General features: G+C 51.6%; 1 protein-coding gene across 4 annotated transcripts in view; it reads right to left on the bottom strand.

Annotated features, from left to right (window-relative positions):
• ZDHHC18 (zinc finger DHHC-type palmitoyltransferase 18) overlaps positions 1 to 21,390 on the bottom strand; it is a 33,261-nt gene extending 11,871 nt beyond the window's left edge. For 2 of the 4 annotated variants that reach the window (XM_045476214.1, XM_045476213.1), the window contains exons 1-3: positions 20,961 to 21,388; positions 16,580 to 16,740; positions 1,369 to 1,518 (exon numbers count right to left, since the gene is read on the bottom strand). In XM_045476214.1, the coding sequence (XP_045332170.1) occupies positions 1,369 to 1,518; positions 16,580 to 16,740; positions 20,961 to 21,277 (628 nt within the window). In that variant the 5' untranslated portion in view covers positions 21,278 to 21,388. Of the gene's footprint in view, positions 1 to 1,368; positions 1,519 to 16,579; positions 16,741 to 20,960 lie in introns of all 4 variants that reach the window. The other 2 variants (XM_045476212.1, XM_045476216.1) reach the window with 2 other exon arrangements.
• Positions 21,391 to 22,527: the final 1,137 nt, after the last annotated feature.

Raw genomic sequence — 22,527 nt, 5'->3', positions numbered from 1 at the left:
TCATGCTCTGTCTCTCTCTGTCCCAAAAATAAATAAAAACGTTGAAAAAAAAAATTAAAAAAAAAAAAAAGAAAGCCTCCTCTGATCCCAGACAAGGTGAGGGCCCTCTGTTACCCGCTGCTACTTATCTTCTGCGGCTCTTTGCCCATGTGTGTTTACATACTTATTAATAATTAGCGGACCGGCCAATTACCCCGGCTGGATGGTAAACTCCACGAGGGGGCCGGTGTTGGCCTCACACCGAGCTGAGTCCCACGTCCAGCTGTGCGTGGTACGAAGATGCACAAAAAGTACTTGTCGCCTGGCCTACGACCCTGGCCACCTGCGACAAACAATGCTCCCCATTCCCTGCTCCAGAACTAGAGGCTCAGGGAGGGGCGGGGCCACTCTGTAACTTGTGGAGAGCTGGCATGTAAGGCCTGGCCAGAGGGCTGAGCTCACACTAGCACCTCAGGGCAGTGGGTGGGGGCGGGGGGGGGGGGGCTGGTGTCACACCCAGACTGGTAATGAAAGTCCTCTGGGGGAATGTGGATCACAAGCCCACTGCAGGCCTCCTACCATGGCCAGCACCCTTTGCGGATGGATTCTCAGGGAAGAATAACGCCCACTGAGTCACCCACTTGGCTGCCTGCTGTCATGGGGTGTTCCCTACTGTTCTCTCAGGGAGTGCTGAGCTAGCGTGATGAGCTCACTGCCCTGGGGACCATGCTCAGTCACCATGGCTCAGCTCACCTGGATCCTCTTACATAGCATTTCCCTTATGACACCCTTCCAGGGGCACACCCTCGGTCCCCATCAGAGCTGCCCGGCCTCTGGAGAGCAAGAAGAGGAGACAAAACAGCCTCTGGTTCCCCAGCAACCACCGCAGGTGTGGGCCTGGAGCTTAGCTTCCAATCCTGGCTACATCCTCTCTACCTGACTGGCTTGAACTCCTCTGTTCTCAGACTCTTGTCCCTCCCAAACCCTGGGAATCAGATCAAAGTCATTCAGTATAGCTGGCTCTGGGCTGCTGGATGGTAAATCACTCTCTTTCTGGCCCCAAAGTATCTAGAATGTTATTGCTCTAGTCTCTGGTTCCTAGAAACTTGGACCTACTGAGGACCAGGCTGAGGCCTGGGAGAAGGGTCCAGGGTCTCTCTGTATCTCCCCCATACTTCAGAGCAGGGGGAAAGGAATCTACCAATCCTGGGCTGAGGCCAAGATACCACTGGTCACACTCCGAGCCTCTCCCCACAGCCCTTCCTCAATCAGAGCAAATTTGGGTGACTTCCTGCCCAGCTCTGGCTATTTCAGACACACCCCCGCCCCCATGAGTGACGCCTCTGTCTTCAGGGCTCCCTGCACCACTCCCTGCTGCCTCCCACTTACCCACACAGTTGTCGCAGACACTGCAGTGAGAGGTCCGGGGTGGCCGAAACATCTTGCAGGTGAAGCAGTACTTCAACTTGACCATCTGCCCGTTGATCATCACCTCCCGGGTCCGAGGGGGTGGCCGGTACGTGGAACTGCCTGTGTTATCTGGGGGTGGGAGAACAGAAAGATGGGGAATGTCCAAGCCCAGAGCCAGAAGCCCCAGCTGGGTGGAAGCCACTGCTGCCTGGCACGGACAAGAGAAGCCTTAGGGAAACTGTTTCCTGGGAACAAGCCATTGGCGGGCCCAAGGAGGGGACAGATATTAAGAGCTGCTACCTACCGAAATTTGCTGTGTGCCAAGCCCTGTGCTAAAGCATTACCCACGTGCTCACGCACTGCTGGTCTTACACAACTTTGAGAAGGCGACTCTGGGAAGGCTGGGGGAGGCTTATCTAGTCAAGCCTAGACCTAAGTTCCAGTTTCTAGGAGGTACAGGGGATGGAAGACAAAGTAAACAACACTATGAGAAAACAATCAGCTCCAGAATGTGGGGCACCTACAACACCACTGATCCTGATGTCTAACAAAATCCACGTCACTTACAAAGAGAGGGAGATTGTTCTAAATGAAGAGACGTGAACACATGCAATGCATGATTCTAGACCGGATTCTGTCTTGAATTTGGTGGGAGAGTGGTGAAAAAGGCCTATAGATTAGAAATTTGGGAACTATTAATTTTCCTAGCTATAAGAACGAAATTAGGGTTATGCAGGAGGTTGTCTTTAGATTCTGAAGACACAAGTCGAAGTATTTATGGATATGGTGTCTATGATAGCTACAATTTACTATGAAATGGCTTCATAAGAATTGTAAGTACAGGGGCACCTGGCTGGCTCAGTCAGTTAAGCGTCCGATGTCGGCTCGGGTCATGATCTCACGGTTCGTGAGTTGGAGCCCCACCTCGGGCTCCATGCTGACAGCTCGGAGCCTGGAGCCTGCTTTGGATTCTGTGTCTCCCTCTCTCTGCCTCTCCCCTGCTTGCACTCTGTCTCTCTCAAAAATAAATAAACATTAAAAAAAAAAAAAAAGAATTGTAAATATAGGGGCGCCTGGCTGGCTCAGTCGGAAGAGCACGCAACTCTGGATCTCGGGCTTGTGAGTTCGAGACCCATGTTGGATGCAGAGATTACTTAAAAATAAAATCTTAAAAAAAAAAAAAAACTACAAATATATATGACACAAATAAGATACACTAATAACAACTATTAAATCTAGATGATGAACATGCATAAATTAATTATATTGGGGCGCCTGGGTGGCATAGTCGGTTAAGCGTCTGACTCTTGGTCTCAGCTCAGGTCATGATCTCACAGTTTGTGAATCTGAGGCCTGCATCTCGCTCTGCGCTGATGGCACAGAGCCTAGTTGGGATTCTGTCTCTTCTTCTCTCTGCCCATCCTCCGCTGGTGTGCGCGCATTGGCTCTCAAAATAAATAAATAAACTTGAAAGAAAGAAACTCATTGTATTTCACACTTTTCTGGATGTTTGAAGCTTTTCATAATAAAAATTTTAAGAGGAAAAGAAATGCAGAGATATGTTGCATTCATGGATTAAAAGACACAATTTTAGAAAAGGTTTTATTCTCCCTAAATCAATCTGTAGATCAACATAATCCCAATCAAAAATCTCAGTATGTTTTTTTTTTCGGGGGGGGGGGGTTGAAATTGACAAACTCATTATAAAATTCATATGGAAATGCAAAGGGCCAAAGACAGCCAACGCATTCCTGAAGGACAAAGCTAAGGACTCCTATGACTAGAGATCAAGACTAATGATAAAAAGCTAATGATTAAGAAGGCTTGGTTTGGGTGCGAGGGTAGAAATGCCGATCAATGGAACAGAAAAGAGAATCCAGAAACAGACCTGACATGTAAATGACCAAGTGGTTTACGACAAGGGTAACACTGAAGTGGTGTGAAAGAAAATGGGCCCCCAATAAACAGTGCTGAGTCCACTGGGTAAACAAATGGGGGAAAAAGTATCTGTATCCTGCCTCCCACCAAACACAAATTCAATTTCAGACAGATTGTAGCTCTAAATGCAAAAGCCTGGGATTAAAAAAAAAAAAAAAAAATAGGAGACATGACTGTGGAGCAAATATTTCTTAAGACCCAAAGGGGCAAATCATAAAAGAGCAATTTGGTATAACTGCATCACATCAAAATTAAGAACTTCTTTTTCTTTAAGTATATTTGAAAGAGAGTGCGAGCCGGGGGAGGAGCAGAGAGAGAGGGAGAGAATCCCAAGCAGGCTCCATGCTGTCAGCACAGAGCCCAACATGGGGCACAATCTCAAGCTGTGAGATCATGACCTGAGCTGGAATGAAGAGTCAAACGCGTAACTGACTGAGCTACACAGGTGTCCCCAAAATTAAGAACTTCTATTTGGGGCACCTGGTTGGCTCAGTTGGTAGCACGTGCAACTCTTGATCTCTGGGTCGTGAGTTTGGCCCCATGTTGGACATAGCAATTACTTAAAAAAATAATAATAATAACTTGTGTTCATCTAAAGATACAATTAGAAAAATGAGGGGCGCCTGTGTAGCTCGGTCAGTTGGGCTCCGACTTTGTCTCAGGTCATGATCTCACTGTGAGTTCAAGCCCTGCATCGGGCTCTGTGCTGACAGCTCAGAGCCTAGAGCCTGTTTCGGATTCTGTGTCTCTCTCGCTCTTTGCCCCTTCCCCTGTCATGCACTGTGTCCCTCTCTCTCAAAATAAATAAACCTTAAAAAAAAAAGTCTTAAAAAACAATGAAAAGGTGACCTTCAGAGTAGAAGATTTGAACAAGAACAAAGCATTTGTAACCAGAACATATGAAGAATCCCTATACGTCAGTAAGAAAAAGTTCAGACATCTCAATTCAAATGCGGACAAAAGATTCAAACAGGTATTTTATAAAAGAAGCTGTCCAATGGCTAATAAACACATGAAAAGGTATTCATGCTCATTAGTCTTCAATGAAATGCAAATAAAACCATAAAATGTTACCAACACACATGTACCAGAATGGCTAAGATGAAAACAATTTTAAAAATCAAGTGTCGGTAAAAAAGTAAGGCAACTAGAAATCTCATATAACCACTCTGAAAAACTATTTAACACTAACCACCAAAGTTCAACATATGCACCCCCAGCAAGCCCACTCCTAGGTATCTCCCCAACAGAAATGTGCATGATTAAAAAAAAATTCTTTAGGGGCGCCTGGGTGGCGCAGTCGGTTAAGCGTTCGACTTCAGCCAGGTCACGATCTCGCGGTCTGTGAGTTCGAGCCCCGCGTCGGGCTCTGGGCTGATGGCTCAGAGCCTGGAGCCTGTTTCCGATTCTGTGTCTCCCTCTCTCTCTGCCCCTCCCCCGTTCATGCTCTGTCTCTCTCTGTCCCAAAAATAAATAAACGTTGGAAAAAAAAAAATTCTTTAAAAAATTTTTTTAAAGTTTATTTATTTTTGAGAGAGAGAGACAGAGCTCGAGGGGGGAAGGGCTAGAGAGAGAGGGAGACACAGAATCTGAAGCAGGCTCCAGGCTCCGAGCTGTCAGCACAGAGCCCGACGCGGGGCTTGAACTCATGAACCGCGAGATCATGACCTGAGCCAAAGTCGGACACTTAACCGACTGAGCCACCCAGGCGCCCCATAAAAAAATTTTTTTAAGTAAACTCTACACCCAACATGGGGCTCAAACTCATGACTCTGAGATCAAGAGTCACATATTCTCTGACTGAGCCAACCCGGCCCCCTGAAATGTGCAAGATTTGATGTGCACCAAAAGATGTACAGGAATATTCACAACAAGAATCTCATAATAGCCAAAATCTGGACCTACCCAAATGCCCATAAATAGTAGAACAGATTAACAAAAGGTAGTATGGAGTTCTGTAGAGCAAAGAATGAACGATCCTCAACCACACATAAGAACTATGGATAAATCTCATAAACATGTGTAAAGTGAAGAAACCACACACGTAAGAACACAAAATGTTCAAAAACAACTAAAAGTAATCTAATATGGTAGCAGTCAAGATCATGGTCACCTCTGGAGGGGTGACACTGACCAGAAAGGCAAGGGGGAGCTCCTGGGACACTGCTCATATACTGTTTCTTGATCAGGGTGCTGATTACATGCGTGTGTTCAGTTTGTGAACACTCAACAGAACACTTAGGATTTGTACACTTTTTTGTAAGCCCATTATATTTCAGTAAAAACTTAACAAAAAGATTTAAGGGGCTCAGCTGGTTGAGCGTCTGACTTCAGGCTCAGGTCATGATCTTGCAGTTCGTGGGTGGGTTCGAGCCCCACGTCGGGCTCTGTGCTGACAGCTCAGAGCCTGGAGCCTGCTTCGGATCCTGTGTCTCGCTCTCTTTCTACCCTTCCCCTGCTCGTGCTGTGTCTCTCTCTCAAAAATAAATAAACATTAAAAAAAAAATTTTTTTTTTAAGAAAGAAAAGAAAGGTTTAAGTAACTTGTGCAAAGTCACAAACTCATATGCTGGCAAGCAGGAATCCAAACCCTGGTCTGTCATAGGCAAACGCCCACAATTCTACCCACTGAGCCTCTTGGTCCCCCACACCTCAAAGGACCAAAGTCCCCAGGGCAGTGGCTTATTTCTGGACAGAACCTGAGAATCACATGAGGCTGCCTATGATCCCTAGCCCTTTACTATGCTCCCAGCCATCACTTCTACTGGATCCACTCCCCAGATAATATCTCCAGTTTGGCCACCTGCCTCCAATGATTACTGAGTGTCCGGCAGATGCCAGGCACTATTCTAGGCACTTGGCATGCATCAATGAAGCACACAGACTTGTGTCTCACATTCCAGTTACCAAACAGACTCTTTCTTACTAGGCTGTTCACCATCCCCCCAACCATAACATGTTTAAAATGGAACTAAGCAGGGGCCCCTGGGTGGCTCAGTTGGTTAAGCGTCCAACTTTGCCTCAGGTCATGATCTCATGGCTTCTGAATTTGAGCCCTGAGTCGGGCCCTGTGCTGACAGCTCAGAGCCTGGAGCCTGCTTCAGATTCTGTGTGTGTCTCTCTCTCTGCCCCTCCCCAACTCGCACTCTGTCTCTCTCTCAAAAATAAGTAAACATTAAAAAGAATAAAAATAAAATAAAATAAAATAAAATAAAATAAAATAAAATAAAATAAAATGGAACTAAGCATCTGAACATCTTTTCTTTATTTTTATTTTTTTTTTTCAACGTTTATTTATTTTTGGGACAGAGAGAGACAGAGCATAAATGGGGGAGGGTCAGAGAGAGAGGGAGACACAGAATCTGAAACAGGCTCCAGGCTCCGAGCAGTCGGCACAGAGCCCGACGCAGGGCTCGAACTCACGGACCGCGAGATCGTGACCTGGCTGAAGTCGGACGCTTAACCGACTGCGCCACCCAGGCGTCCCTCTTTATTTTTAAAAAATGTTTATTTTTTTATTTTTGAGAGAGTGAGCGAGCGCGTGAGCACGAGCTAGGGAGGGGCAGAGACAGAGACAGAGGATCCAAAGCAGGCTCTATGCTGACAGCACAGAGCCTGATGTGGGGTTCAAACTCATGAACCATAAGATCACGACCTGATCAGAAATCGGATGCTCAACCGACTGAGCCACCCAGGCGCCCCAGAACATCTCTTCTTTAAAACAGGCAGCATGACAAAGGGCAGGGGGTTTGAGGCCAGTGGACACACTCTGAAACCTGGTTTTGCCACCCAGTGGTTAGGTGAAATGTTAAAGCCAAATATACTTCTCTGAGCCTCAGTTTTCTCATCTGTAAAATGGAAAGAACAGGTAGAATGGAGCACGAATCCTGGCCCCACGTCTTTTTATCTGGGTTATCCCCAATATCCCGGGGATATCATCTGCTAGATGTTCAACAGGGCAAATCGTTTAACCTCTCTGAGCCTCTGTTTCCTTGATCACTGAAAGGGGGATGATAACAGTACCCACATCACAGGGTTGTTGTGAGGGTGACCTGAGGTAAAAACGTGAAGGGACACAAAGTAAACGCTTAAGAAGCATGCGGTTATTATTAGCTCCCAGAATTACTAAGAGAAAGGAAGAGTCAAGGGAAAGAAAACACCACACTGAGCGCCTCCTCCTATATGCCGAGCACTTCGTAGGCATTATCTCCTTGCATCCAGAGAACATCCCAGGAGGCAGGATTACTAACGCCAGTCACCTCCAGGTTATAGTTCAGGAGACTTTTTCATGACGTTCAGTGACATGTCTGAGGCTGCTCCTGGCTAGGAAGTGGCAGAACCGGGATATGAACCCAAGTTTCCAAAACTTGGGCTTGAGGTCTTTTTGTAAATTTCAAAGTGTCATAATGAGTGTTATTTAACCCTGCCTGGTTCCTCATTTCTGCCAATGGCACAACCCAAGAGCTGGAAAGAACGTCAAAGAGCATATAATGCAGCACCCAGTGCATAGAAAACGATAATCGTCTCCCCACTGACCACCTCTCTTCTAACCCCTTCAGTTTACAAATGAGAAAACAGGCCCAGAGAGGTCAGGGGATTTGCCCAAAGTTACACAGCCACTGAGTGGCAGAGGCAGGAAAACTCAGTTTGGAGGCCTTTTGCAGACCCTTCCTTCTACCTCACCCTTTCCTGGCCAGTCACTAGGTCTTCTCAGGATCTTCCTTCATAATCTTTCACTCTCCTCCCAATGCTCTAACCCAGGCCAGAACCCTGTCACCAAACAGCCTCCCCTGAAGACTCCCTGCTTCCAGCCCCTCTGCCTTCCAACCCACCACATTTCTCTAAATAATTCCTTTTGGGGGCACCTGCGTGGCTCAGTTGGTTAAGCGTCTGACTTCGGTTCGTGAGTTTAAGCCCCACATCGGGCTCTCCGCTGTCAGCACGGAGTCTCCTTGGGATCCTCTGTCCCCTTCTCTCTCTGCCCCTCCTCTGCTCATTCTCTCTCAAAATAAATAAATAAACTCAAAATAAATAAATAAATAAATAAATAAATAACCCCTCTTGAGTTATAACCCTTCCCTGGCCCCCCCTAAAACAACAGATAAAAGGACAACTTCCTGTCCTGATACTAGGGACCTCCACAATGGGGCTCAACCTCCACTCCAGGCTTTTCTCTCACTATTTTTGCCCTATGAGTCCCTGCAGCCTTGGCTTCCTGCCCCTGTCCTGGCCAAGCCCTGACCCCTGCCTTCTCCTTGCTCACCAGGACTCTCCGGCTCCCTGCCTAGCCTCCAGCAGCTTCTCTGAGCACTGCTGCTCCCGTGCCTTGCACACAGGCTGGGCTGTGATGGGCCTGCTGTGTGCAGACACCTAGACCGCACACCCCCCGGATGGCAGGGATGGTAGGATAAACAGGCAGTCCCATCCAATGAACCATGAGGGAGCAGGCAAAGAGGAGAGAGCACAGGCGTTGGACCAAGGCAGGCCCAGAGTTCAAATCCTGACCCTTCCATTTATTAGCTAGTACCCTCAGGAAAGTTACTTAACCTCTGTGAGCCCGTTGTGGCATCTGAAAAAGCAGACAAATAATAACCACTGCCTGGAAGGTTTATGGAAGGATCAGAAATTGTACATGTAAAGGAACCGGCACCTGGGGAGTACTTACTAACTGCTGTTCTCAGAGGGACGGCAAGGCACAGGCTCTGGCATCTGAAACACTAGGTTTGAATCATGATTTTGCTGCCTCCTTGCTACTGAAGAAAGTCCCTTCACCTCTTGCAGCCTCAGTTTCCTCATCCATAAGATGGAGATAAGACAGTCTTGATCTCACAAGATTGTGGTGAGTGCCCAATGAGATGCTGCAAGGCCGCCCTAAGCACAGTGCTATATTCGAAGGACCCTCAGTCGTGACACGGTTCACACTGGGACACTCTAGCCTGCAGAATTCTCCAGCTCTTCCCAAAACTCTTGATGCTACTCCAAACCCAGCCTGTAACCCTACTCCACGGGCCCCAGGTCCAGCTCCTGTCCCTGCCCACTGCTGTCTTCCAGGCTTGGACACAGGCTTTGGAGCCAGACAGACAGGTGGCCCAACCACAACTAGCCATGTGATGTGGGTCAAGTCTCTCTGACCCTCATCTGGTAAAAAAGAAAATGGGACATAATCAAATCCGCCTCCTAGTGCTATTTGGAAGATGCAGGAAGAGTTCGGCAAGTGGGTTTAGCAAAGCGTCCAGCACCTGGCATGAGCTTACTAAATATTAGCCGTTATTATTGTTCCATGAGACGCTATATTCCAAACAGCTGATTTAAGAAGAAACTTCAGAAAACAACCCGGCTGTGAGTGAAGGAGAGCCCCAGACCCTTTCAGGAAAGAGGAAGAGAGAAGTTTCTGGAATCCTCGCTGGATTCCCACAAGCCCTCGCCAAGGCAGGGAGGGAACTCCTACCAGCAAGCCGTGCCCTCCGGGGGCCAGGCTTCCCCTCTCTAGAACTCGGAAAGAAGTGACGCTCCTCTTTAGGCTGCCAAGAGGAGTGTGTGTCACACTGGAGCAAGGGAGCCACCCAGATGCCAAATGAAAGTCCCCAACTGCGGGGCCCTGAACAAGCTGGCTCAAAGGAGGCCCTGCAGCGGGGTCACTGTGGAAAGCGAACCCCACTCGGGAGGGGGGCAAGAAGCTGCCCCAGGGCTTATTCTCCGGCCAGACCACACTGCCCAATCATGGCCCTGGCCTCAGCCTCAGTTTCCTCTTCACCAACTCCCGCTAGCAGCCAGCACAGGTGGCAGCTCCTCAGGGCCGGGAGCAGGCCCGTGTGCCATTCCTGAGCACGAGGCTCAGCCTCTTAAGTTTCAATAGAGAAAAACAATTTTCAAAGGGTACCGTTATTCCCGGTCTCACTGGATGCATAAAAAATGTTCTGGGCCGGGCAAGGGGACATGTACCCCCATTTTACAGATGAGGAAACAGATTTCAATAGCATAAGGCGGGGGGGGGGGGGCGGCGCTGAAACTGGAACCTTGTCTTCCAAATATTCTCTCAAACATTACCAACCACTATATCAAGGCCTAGAGGTGGCAGGTGAGGGGAGAAGAGGCAAATACAGAAGAGTCAAATGTGTTTGCTTTAAAAAAAATTCACAGGGGCGCCTGGGTGGCTCAGTCAGTTCAGCATGTGACTTAAGCTCAGGTCATGATCTCACGGTTCATGGGTTCGAGCCCCGCGTCGGGCTCTGTGCTGACAGCTGGGTTTGGGGCCTGCTTCCGATTCTGTGTCTCCTTCTCTCTCTACCCCTCCCCCACTTGTGCTTTGTTTTTCTCTCCCAAAAATAAATAAACATTAAAAAAAATGAACAGTGAAAACATTTTTAAAAAGCGGGGTCAGGGAGCACGCCTGGCTGGCTCAGTTGGTAGAGCAAGCACGTGACTCTTGATCACAGGGTCGTGAGTTCAAGCCGCATGCTGGGCTTTGTGCTAAGAAAGAAGAAAAAAGAAAAGAAAAGAAAAGAAAAGAAAAGAAAAGAGAAGAGAAGAGAAGAGAAGAGAAGAGAAGAGAAGAGAAGAGAAGAGAAGAGAAAAAAAGAAAGAAAGAAACATTTGCTTTGTTCACCCAGTCCAGAAAATATTTGTTGACGAAAGGAAGGAAGTCAGAGTGGGAAGAGATGTTATCCCTGCTCGAAGGGAATCTAAGATCTACTCCAGGGCTCGCTCTCGCTCTCTCTCACTCTCTCTCTCTCTCCCCTAAGAAGTCAAGTCCCTCTCAGGCTAGTAAGGCCTCCGTGCTGCTTTGCGGGTGGGAATCTACAGGCCCTGGGGATGTGAAATGAGGGCGAAGGCTCCTCACTGAACGGCTGTGAGAAGCAAATGAATCTCCCCACCCTCTCCTCCTGACCAAGGGGCATGCTCTGGGTGTCGCCCCAACCGCAGCCCATGGAGGGGAGCAGGCAGGCACTCTGCACTCAGAGCCAGCCGGCTGGCTCTGTGACTCAAGCCCAGTGGCTGGCACGGAAGCACCCTGGGGCTGGCAGGCGCTACCGAGTCGGCATTAGCGAGGGAAGGCTGGGATCTCCACCAGCCTTGCTGGGTCCTGACCGCTGGGCCTTCCGTTGCCCCCACTGGTGGAGGAAACAGCTGCAGGGCTGTGGTCTCCCCAGCTTCCAGGTCAGTTCAAGGTCAGCCACAGCGCCCAGGGCTGGGAGCACTGGGTCACTGTAGTCCCCACCTGACCCTTTCTGTTCATTCCAGAGGTTTATGGAGCACCTGGGGGGCGGAGATACAGGAAGAGCTTGACCTGAGGGCCTGGTGAGGGGGGGAAGCACATAATTACAGAGTCTGTGTAAGAGGCACTGCGAGTCAAGTGTGGGGACTCTGGGCCCAGCCAGCCTGATCTCATTTTGAAACCTGGCCTTGCCACTTGCTGGCTTGTGACTTTGAGGAAGCTGCTTAACCTCTCTGAGCCTCAGTTCCTCACTGGGTAATAACATTATCAAACTTGTTAGATGACGATGTGAATCAGAGATAACAAAGGTCTACCCCACAGCTCGTGGATTCATGGTGTTACTGGTGTCTGTAGTGGAGACGGGAGGGGGAGGAAATGTGTGGGGGTGGGGGCAGGAGGCAGCACTGAAGGCAGCAAAAGGTGAAATGGCAGTTAAGCAGGATCAGGAGGAAGGACCCCTTGGGCTCACCAGAAAGAGGGCGTGGCCGTAGAGGGGCTGTGGGAACAAAGCACAGGCAGTGGGGCAGAGGGCTGCAGGGGTGGGAAGTGTGGGCAGGTAGTTTGGAGTGTGCCTTCACCCTGCAAGTGCGCCTCTGCGGGCAAGTCTGCAGGAAAGTGGAAGACGATCTGTTTCCTGGCCACAACACTAGGCAACACGAATTCATGGGATGAGAAAGTTACTCCCTCTTCAGTTTTCACTCAAGCCTTTGACTCCATCAAGGGGAAAAGTCTCAACTTTAAAAAAAATTTTAAATGTATGTTTATTTTTGAGAGAGAGAGAGAGAGAGAGAGAGAGAGCGAGCAGAGAGAGACAGAGACACAGAATCCGAGGTAGGTTCCAGGCTCCGAGCTGTCAGCACAGAGCCCAACACAGGGGCTCGAACCCACAAACCACAAGATCATGACCTGAGCCGAAGTCAGACCCTTAACCGACTGAGCCACCCGGTGGCCCTAAAAAGTCTCAACTTCTAATACCTAATACCTGTGATCCTCACAGGCCTCAAAGGGACTGCTTTTTGCTAGCAACTGTAACCACAAGAGTTCTGTAACATTGTTATGTTTCTGTTTTTATGATTAGGTTCTATTCCCAGTAAGAGGCTCTTGGCTTACAAGGTTGGTAACAATGTTCCTTGTAAAATACACTTAAAAATGAGTCACCTAAAGGAAACACTAAGGAAATTGAAGGTACAAGATGAGGTGCAGAAAGGGAAAAATTGCGAAGGTTGTACTCAAAAGACCGATCTTCAGGAAATACTGTTGAGGGCACCCGGGAGTCACCCGAATTCTAAACCAGGGAGGGCTGGGGCCAAATCTGAGTCCTGGGAGGACAACTACGACTGAAGGGAGACGCCAGGTGTTGGGGCCTGGTCGGCAGTCAATCCAGGCGGCAAATGAGACAGGTCTGCCCTAGGGCAGTGGGCTTCAGAAGGACCTGAGGGGAGATACCCTGGGCACAGACAGGCTGCGGTTTGTGACCTGCTGTGTGGTGGCGGAAGAAGACGCAGCCTTTATGTCCATTCTGTGAGCTGTAAACGTGTCTACATTAGCGTCTGTCACTCAGATCTGGATGTTTCTATCGTCTCCCATCAGACTGGGAGCAATGTTGGCACCTCCTACCTCTTTTCCAACTTCCCAAAGTGCCTGGACTCTGTATGGCCCTGTGGGATGACCCAGCTACAGGGCTTGCCGGATGACAAGTCAACATCTCAGACCCGGGTGACCAGCCACCCCGGATCGCCTGTGCCTGAGGGGTTTCCCGGACACGAGACTGGAAGGAGCTGGTCACCCCACTTCAGACGGTCCTTGAAAGGCAGGAGCCTTGGGTTAGAACCTGTTGGGCTGGAGTGGCTGGCCTATGGGGCCAAAGCGAGAAGCCCACAGTCTGCATGGGCCCCGGTGAGCATCAGTTCATGTTTATGTGGACAGCACCATCCACCTCAAAGTAGGTCTCCAACCTTCTGGAAAAGGCTCAGTGACCTTTGTCCTTTTCAAGAAAATATATTTCACCCTGATTAGAAACCTCCTGGCCACACCCTCAAATTTGGCTCCTGTTCAAGTTTCAGAGTTCAGAGGCCTCAAAGATGTCACTTTCCAGGCTTAGCAGCTGTTCCCAAAGGAAAGTCTCTAACCCTGACATTTAGGGTCCCGTGGGACTAACTCCACCCCATTCTCCAACCAGAATTTCTCTAATTCTCTGAAGTATTGCTCCTTTTCCAGCCAATATGGCCTGCTCAGGGTTCCATGCCTGTCCTTGCTCCTTCCCACTCTGTTCTCTCCTCCTCTGTTCCATCTGCCTGGAGGCTCCCTTCACACACATATTCCTGGGCTTGAACCCTACCCAAACTTTAAGCTTTGGCTCAAGGCACCTCTCCATGAAGCTTCCCCATATCCTCCAGGCAGAAGATACTCGTGTTTCTCTGATCCACTTCCAAAGCCTGATCTCACCTGTAGCAGCTGGTTAGGCCTTCTACCTGGGACTGAGCTAGCCTAGAAACCATCGGAAGGCAGGGTTCACATCAGATTCATTTTTGGCCTCCCACCTCCTCCCCTGTAGTCAGGAGCCAGCATATAGAATTAACACATAAATGATTAAACTGTAATGCCTAACTGGGAGAAGTTCCAACTGTCTCTCCATCAGTCACCTAGGGACATCAAGGAGGGCCTCTACAGAGGCTCAGCCATTCAGCCAATATCCCTGGACCCTCCACTTGGCAGACTAGGTAAACAAGACCTCACTGTCCAGGAAAGGCTGCCGGGCCTGCCCGACAATTCTGTAACCACCACCATGCAGCACAGGGCCAAGAAAGGAAGGACACGGAGCTCTTGGAAGGTGTCATGGAAGGTCTGGCCCAACTGGGGTCATGAAGGCTTCTCAGAGGACGGAATACCTGGGTCGAGACATAAGAATGAAGATGGTGTGGCCACAGAAGACGGGGAATGCATCCCTGAGGCCATCTCAGAAGAGAAAGCCAAGGCATTTGGGAATCAAGGCACACAGTCCATCTCCACGCCTCCACTCCCTGGCCACGTGATCCCCCTGCCTCAGTTTCTGCATCGGCACAGCCGGGCCGCTGAGAGGATCTGTGGGGATAACGGATGGAAAACACTCACTACGCAGCCAAGCGGTCCCCAAACATGGGGGATTACAGTTGTCATTATTGCCCACACGACTCACAGGAGGCCAGAGGATTCCAGGTGGCCAGATCCCCAAACTCAGGCTGGACTGGACAATAATCCTGCCACACGATTAGCCCTGAGTTGGAGGCAGGAGAAACGGGTTGCCACAGAGCCTCCCCTGTTGCCAGGTGGACCGCCCAGGTCAGACTGCAGAAATCTGAAGGAGCAGAGTTGAGTCTAAGAGGCCAAGTGGTGAGTGGCCCAGTGGGGCAAGGGGGAAGGAAGCTGGATGCAGGCAGAGGAAGACGGCAATCGAGGGCGTGGCCGAAGACAGGCCTGGGCAGAGGGATGAGCCGAAGAACGAAGAGCAAGAGAACATCCTCACCCTTCCTGCCCACCCTCCCGAGCTGTGCCAGAGAAGCAGTGAAATGACTCCCAGTGATGGATGCAGCAGCTCTGACATTAACAGGCCACCGGGTCTGTTCAAGGCCAGTCAGACATTTAAAAGCCTGTCTGAAAGCCACCCTGGGAGGGGAAGGAGCCAACCACAGACCGGAAACCCGGTGTGCAAAGAGCCACGTCACTTCTCCCCAGGAAGGAGCGAGGGGGCAGCAAGCTGAGATTAAGGCCCAGCACCCAGCCTCCCAGGGGGACCCACACGTGGTCTGGGAGGAATCAAGGGCTATCTTCGGTGCCTTGGGAGCACAGGTTCTTTCTGGCCACAATGGCCTTCCTGCTGTTCCTTACACATACCAGCTTGGGGCGCCTGGGAGGCTCAGTTGGTTAAGTATCCGATTCTTGATTTCGGCTCGGGTCGTGATCTCACGGTTCGTGGCATTAAGCCCCTCGTCGGGCTCTATGCTGACAATGTCAAGCCTGCTTGGGATTCTCACTCGCTCTCTTTCTGCCCCTCCCCTGCTCATGCTCTCTCTCTCTCTCTCTCAAAATAAATAAATAAACATTAAAAGCAAACAAACAAACATACCAGCTTGTTCACCACTTCAGGTTTTTGCTTTTACTGCTTCCAGACTGTGCGTTACTGGCTCCATCACACCATTCAGAGCTCCTCTCAAGTACACCTCCTCCTACAGGCTTTCCCAGATCACCTACTCTAAACTCCCCACTCCCCACACCTACTGTGCTTTTCCCCTAGAAGCCTACAGAGTTCAATCCCTTGTCTCTTCAGGTCTTTGCTTCTTTGCTCAGAAGTCACCTCCTTCACAAAGTGTTCCCTGACCACCCAGTTTAAAATCATACACCCTTCCCTCCCCCCAGCTCTTATCCTCCCTCCCTACTTTACTCTCCCCTGACGTCCTAGATCTGTGTTAACTGCCTTTCTCCTCCCACTGGAACATCAGCTCCGAGAGCGCAGGGGATTACTGTCCTATTTGTTCACTACTGTATCGTCAGCATCTAGAAAACGGTCGGGCACATAGTAGGGGTTCAACAAATGATGAGTGAATAAGTGTATATGAATGTTTAAGAGCAGGGCCTCTGGTCAGACTGTATGAGATCTCATTCCAGCGCTTCCACTTCCTGTATGATCTTGGACCACTTACTTTACTCCTCTGAGACTTAATTTAATCAGTAAAAGGAGAGCAACAACAGTCCTGGTCTCATAGGATTATTGGGGGATTAAATAAGATCATGCATGTAAAGAGGTGAAGACACTGCCTGACCCCCAGCGAGCACTCAGTACTAAGCTGACGGCCATGGTAGCCTTCATCGGCTAGCATTTCTTACTTGCTCCTCTGTTCCCTTGTTTATCATGCGTTTCCACCCTAGGGTTGGCTCCAGCCTGCCTCACTCACTACCGTGCCCTCAGTTCCTGGCAAGGTGTGGGAAGAGAAAATCGGGCCTCCTCTCAAACCAAGGAATGTGGAGCCGGGAGACGCAGCTTCAGCTGGAGTAGGAGCCTCACCGATTTGCTTCTCTAGAGCGGCTGCCTCACAGACGGTGGCCCGGGGCAGGATCCCAGGGTCGGTGAAGCTGGTCTGCAGCAGGCAGCTCATGACGAAGAAGAAGAGGATGGCAGCGATGATGGGGATGGCGAGGGTCAGCTGGCGGGCCAGGAAGGGACAGCTAGAGACAGAGAGGGAGAGAGAGATGAGCAGATACCCCAAGGGCTCCCTGGAACACAGGGCTACAGCACTAGACAGGTGTCATGCCATCAACACCACTCCGCATTCTGGCATACAGCCTTTCCCTGAGGAAGAGGGACAGCTCCTAGGTGAGCGCAGCCACTCCTCCAAGAGTGCCTGGAGCAGACATCACTAATTGATCTTTGCACTTTCTCTCTGAGCCAGCAGCAGACATGATCAATAGAGCCCAGAACTTTTTTTTTTTTTTTTTTTTTTTTTAATGAGCTAAGGAGAGAGGTCTAGATCCCAGCACTCTTAACCCCAGCACTTAGCTGCAGCTTCAGAATCCTTCTAAACACAGAGCTTCAGGCAGCCGCTACCAATGAACTAGGTAGTCACTTGAGTTGACCGTCCACGACAATGTTCACTTATTCATTCATTCAGTTACTCCACAAATATTTAGCGAGGTCTCACATGTGCCAGGCAATACCATCAACAAACAGCAGGAATAATGGCAGTGAATAAGAGTGTTGTTTCTCCACCTGTCATGAGGCTGCGGTCTAGTGGGGAAAAGACAGGTAAACAGAGAGAGGTGCTACACAGGGCTTTGTGTGCTAACATGGGAGAGAGGAAATCAGCAGAACAGTCAGGAATATCTGGCTGGGGGAGATAATGTCTAAGCTAAAATCTGAAGAATAAGTAGGAGTCAGCCACGTGCAGGGGGTTAGGGGAAGAGCATGGTCTGTGCACTGCCACTGTCATCCCAGGGCTGGCATCCCAAGCCCATGCTTTCAGGTCCCCGACCCCAGTTGGTTTGGAGGACAGCCTGTGCTCAGGCTGACCCTGAGGCCTGCCCAAACTATTAACCGCTGTCCTACGCTGCCTTCCCTCCCAGAGCTAGAGTGGCACCTGATGGGGTGAGGAGCTGCTACTTGGGAAATGACAGGCTGCTGGGAGGCCAGAATCAGAAGAGGCTCCAGGAGCTGGCACAGTCACAGAAAGCAAACCTGTGGACACATACTCTGTTTCCACAGCCTCTACTCCCAGAAGCTCTGGCCTCCAGAGAGGCCCTTCCCTTGAAGAGCAAAGACTGCCAGGTCCAACGGCTCCAACTGGACCACATTCCGCCCCAAACATCTCAGTGGTCCCTGGGTTCAAGACTCAAAGCTGGGCCTCTGTGTCACCCACATGCCAATCAACCAGTTCATGTATAACCAGACTTTTGGGGGGACGGAGACGAATTCTGAGACTTGTAGAGCACTCGGAAACACCAAGTGCTAGCTCCCTGATTTTACAGAGGGGGGCTCTGAGGCCCACAGCTACATTCAAGGTCACCCTGTCAGCCAAAGACAGGACTGGGGCCTCCGGGCCCTCATCAGCTACTCTCTCTGTTCATTCAACAAATATTTACTGTCCTGAATGCCTACTACCCACCAGGCCCAGTTCTAGGCACCAAAGACAAAACAGTGTGGAGAACGAAGCCCTTCTGTGGCGAAGAGACAGGCAACAAACTAGCAGAAAGTATAGGCATAGTATGTTCAGATGGTGGCAAGTGCTTCCAGAAAACAAGTAGTCAGGGAAGAGGGGATAGGAGGGAGGGGAGTGGTTTGTTCACTTATAGGGGCAGTTAGGGAAGGAGGGAAAAAAAGTGAAGGAGTGAGCCATGAGACTATCTAAAGGAAGGGTATTCCAAATGGTGCAAAGGCCCTGAGGCAGGAATATGCAAAGAGGCCAATGTGCCTGGAGGAGGACGCACAGGGGGGTAGTGGGGGGAGATGGACGGAGAGGAAGACTTTGGTTCTTATCCCAGAAAGCCAGGGAGAACTCCAGGGGGAGCCTGGGATCTGACTTAGAATTAAAGGGGCACTCTGGCCTCCATGTGGGGTGGGAAGTGGGGCAGAAGCCAGATACCCTGCTGAGAGCCCTGTGCAATAATTTACCCAACCAAACAATGAAGCAAAACCATTCTCAGCAGGAAAAGCCCTAGAGAGCCACTCTACCTTTTTCCAGAGCAATGGAAGAGTGTGAGCTCACTCACTCTCCAGCGTTCCCACACCCTGGGTCCCTACTGAGGTAACACCCCAGTCTAGACCCAGGGGAGGTCTGAGCCCAAACCCCAAACCCTCCTGCCAACTCCACCAGCCCAAGTGAAGAAGGGCAGAGACAAGGCAAGATGATTCACAAGCCCTCCCTGAACCCAGAAGTCCTCTTTTCTCCCTTCTCTGGGGGACAAATCTGTCATCAGTCAAGATACCCACGCAACCCAGAGAAGATCCTGCTTCTGAACTAACCGAATCCCACGCCTCAGTGTCACAGGGCTGGGGGCGGGGGGGGGGGGGGGGAGAGGGGGGGCTGGTCAACTTCCTCCTGCTCAGGCTGCAGCCCTGGGGGTACTGGAAAAGGAACTTTCAAAACACTCATGCGGGTCGTGTCCGGTCAGCTCAGCAAGGTGGATCTGAAACTCAGCCCAAGGAACACACTGGAGGCTGGGGGCTCCCCAGAGCTCTTGCGTGTTGTATTTTCCTGGAACTTTTCATCCACCCTGACTCAGAAAGGAAGGGTGAAAGGGAGAAGCTAATTTGTAGGAAGTCCTCACCTTGCTTCAAGGGGAAACCCAAGGTTGCAGATACATGATCTGGCAGCTGGAGAGGGTACCTGGGGGTGGTGTCTTTGTGGCAGCCTTAGCACGGCCACAGGCCCTTAGGACGTGTTTTATGGTGAAGACAACAGCTAATAACAGCAGCCAGCATTAAGTGCTTGCTACTGGTTAAAACCTTACGCACATGACATAGTGCCACCCTCATGACAACCTATTATAAACCCCATTTTATAGATGACGAAAGTAGGGCTCCAAGGTGAAGGGACTAACCCAGAGTCACGCGGATAGTGTGTGGTGGGGCTGGGATTTGAACCAGGTCTGTTGGCTCCAGAGATGGAGTTCTTAACCACACCGCACAATTAAGCAAGACCACAAAGGATGGGGGAGAACCCGGAGGGGAAGCTGTGTGGGTGAGTGTGAGTGTGTGTGCACGCGATCACACAGCAGACGGCTCAAGCTAGAGACCAAAGGTGGAGTGCAAAACTTCTGGGAAGTGACAAGCATTCCTCCTCCAACCAGAAAAGGGAGCTACTGTGTGGGCCTACCCTGGGTCACGGGGGATGTGAAGAGGTCAAAACCCTACAGGGGCAAACAGGACCTATCACACCAAAGCACTGTGGACTCTTGAAAAATAACAAGGCACTGCAGCTGTTCCTGCCATGGGACAGGTCAGAGGTTTGCTCCAGAATGGTGAGAATGCAAAGAAACCCAGGGGTACATGGGGTGGGGGGCAGGGACCTGCCAGAGTCAGAGGGAAGGACTGGAACCACTGGGGAAACTAAGGAAGGTACTGGAGAGGGAAGGGAGGCCTAAGAGGCCCAAAGCAGTCTGGGAAGATTGCCTGAGGGCCTAGAGGGAGAATGACTGAGGTGAAAGGAAGGGGGAAGGGTCTGAGAGTAAGAGATGACAGGGGACCCCAGAAGGGACCCTGGTGGGACACGGAGGCAGCTGGGAGAATTGTGATGGGTAGTATAAAGCCAAAGGACACAGAAAAGATTCAGAAGTTGTCTGGAAGGGATATAAAGCAAAGATGCCTCAAGGGGTCAGAAAGAAGCAGGGGCTGGCCAAGAGATGGTCCAGCAGAGAGGTGAGGGCCAGGGGATCCGGGAGGCCTGAGCCAGGTTCTGAGAGGGAAGAGAGGATGGGTCGGTGCAGGGACTGGCAAGTATGGGGCTCCTGGCAGAGGCTGGCAAAGGCAGGGTGCCAGGGAAAGGCAGGGAGGGACAGGAGACAGGCCAGAGGATGGGGCGATGGGGCCCCGTGTGGATGGAGCATCCAGATGGATGGAGGAAGGACAGTAGGGGTGGGGTTGGGGCGGTGGGTGGTGAGGGCCAGGGAGGGCCGATGAGAGACACGCGAGGGGACTGGAAAGGCCTGGGGGCAGATCCTGAGCGGGCGAGGACGCAGGCCCGGGAGGAGCAGGGAGGAGAGAGTGCCTGGCAGGTGCAGGGAAGGGTGGAGCGCCCGAGGAGGTCGGAGTGGACTGGGCGCCCAGCGGGAGACCAGAAGGGCGGGAGTGCTCGCCGAGGAGCCGGGCGGGTGAAGTGCGCGGCAGGGGGCGGAGGGGACCGGAGGGATGGGGGCGCCCGAGGGGGCGGGGCCGGGGGCACCGCAGGACTCACTCGAAGACGAAGAAGAGGATGGTGGTGGTGAGGATGAGCAGCAGCGTGAGTGCGAAGACGCCGCCGTGGCCGGCCAGCATGAGGCGGCCGCCGCAGTAGAAGCGGTTGCGGCCCGGGAACACCTCCCACTTGCGCCGCGGGCGGCGGCCGATGCTCCCGCTGCCGCTGCCGCTGCTGCTCCAGCGCGGCGCGCTGGCGGGCGGCGGGGGCCCGGGGCCGGGGCCGGGGGGCGCGGCTGGACCGGGGCGGCGCGCCCCAGGGGAGGCGGGCGGCGGGGCGGCCCCGGGGCTGATCTGCTGGTACTCGCAGTCCTTCATGCGGCCGGCCGCGGGCCTCGGCTCCGCGCCCCACGGGCCGGCCGGGCCGCAGCGGGACCGGGGCCGAGCAGCGGAGGTGGTAGTGGCGGTGGCGGCGGCGGCGCTCGCGCGCGCGCGCGCGCGGCGTTCGCTTGCTGGGGGCGGCCCCGCCGCCGCCCCGCCCCCGCCCCGCGCGGCCTCCCGCCGCAGCGCCCCCTCCGCCTGGGCCCGGGATGGCGCTCGCGCCCCGCGGCCGGCCCCGGCCCCGCTGCGCACCCTGAGCCGCGGCGGTCCCCTCTGCAAGATGACGGGGCAGCAGATGCGCGCTCCCGGGAGCCCTCTGTTCCCTTGCAATGAAATCATTTCTTGGGTGTCCCCTGTGTGCCAGGCACCTTGCCAAGCGCCGAGATTCGAGTGGTGGACTTCTTGATCTACTTCTGGCAATCTGTAATTCCAGGGCCAGGCTTCACCCATCTCTGAGGTCTGACTGGATAGGTATTGGGGGAGGGGGAGGGCGTGGGGACTGGCAGGGGACGGCGTGGGGACACAATCTGCTTTGAAACCCAGGGGCCTGTTAACGACTGTCTTGGAGTTCACAATGCCCAGTGGGCGTGTGTGGCACATCCTGACCTTCCCTCACCCAGATCTGTGATCTGGACCCAGACCAAGGGTTATCTAGATATCTGGGTTGATGTAGAGTTGATGCCACAGGCCTCAGTATTTTTCAAGAATTTTGGGTGTGTTTGCTTTCCAAATGGCTGTGTAACAAATTATCGCAAATTTAGTGGCTTAAAACAATACACATTATTATCTCGTACATTCCAGGTCTGGAGCCCCAACCCAGTCAGTTGAATCCTTTGCTCTGAGTCTCAGAAGGCTGCAGTCAAGGTATCAGCAAGGCTGCATCCTCATCTGGAGACTCAACTGGGGAAGAATCCACTTGCAAGCCCACTCAAGTTTTGTCGGCAGAACTTATTTCCTTAGACTCTGTGACTCAGGGCCTGAGATTTTTGCTGGCTGTCAGCTGGAGGCTTCGCTCAGGTTCCAGAGGCCATCTGCAGTTCCTAGAGATTCCCACAGTTCCTTGCCATGTGGGTTTCTCCAACATGGCTGCTTATTTCATCAGGCCCACAAGGAGAGTCTGACTCCAGTGTGCTAAGTCAGAGTTTCACATAATGTAACTTATTATGTATGTAGCAGGAATGACGTCCCGTCACCTTTGCCATATTCTATAGGTGAGAAGAAAGTCACAGGTCCCACTCGAACTCAAA

This window comes from Leopardus geoffroyi, chromosome C1, assembly GCF_018350155.1.
Source record: "Leopardus geoffroyi isolate Oge1 chromosome C1, O.geoffroyi_Oge1_pat1.0, whole genome shotgun sequence".
NCBI lineage: Eukaryota > Metazoa > Chordata > Mammalia > Carnivora > Felidae > Leopardus > Leopardus geoffroyi.
The sequence above is the reverse complement of the archived record's forward strand: the minus strand, read 5'-3'. Positions and strand labels throughout refer to the sequence as shown.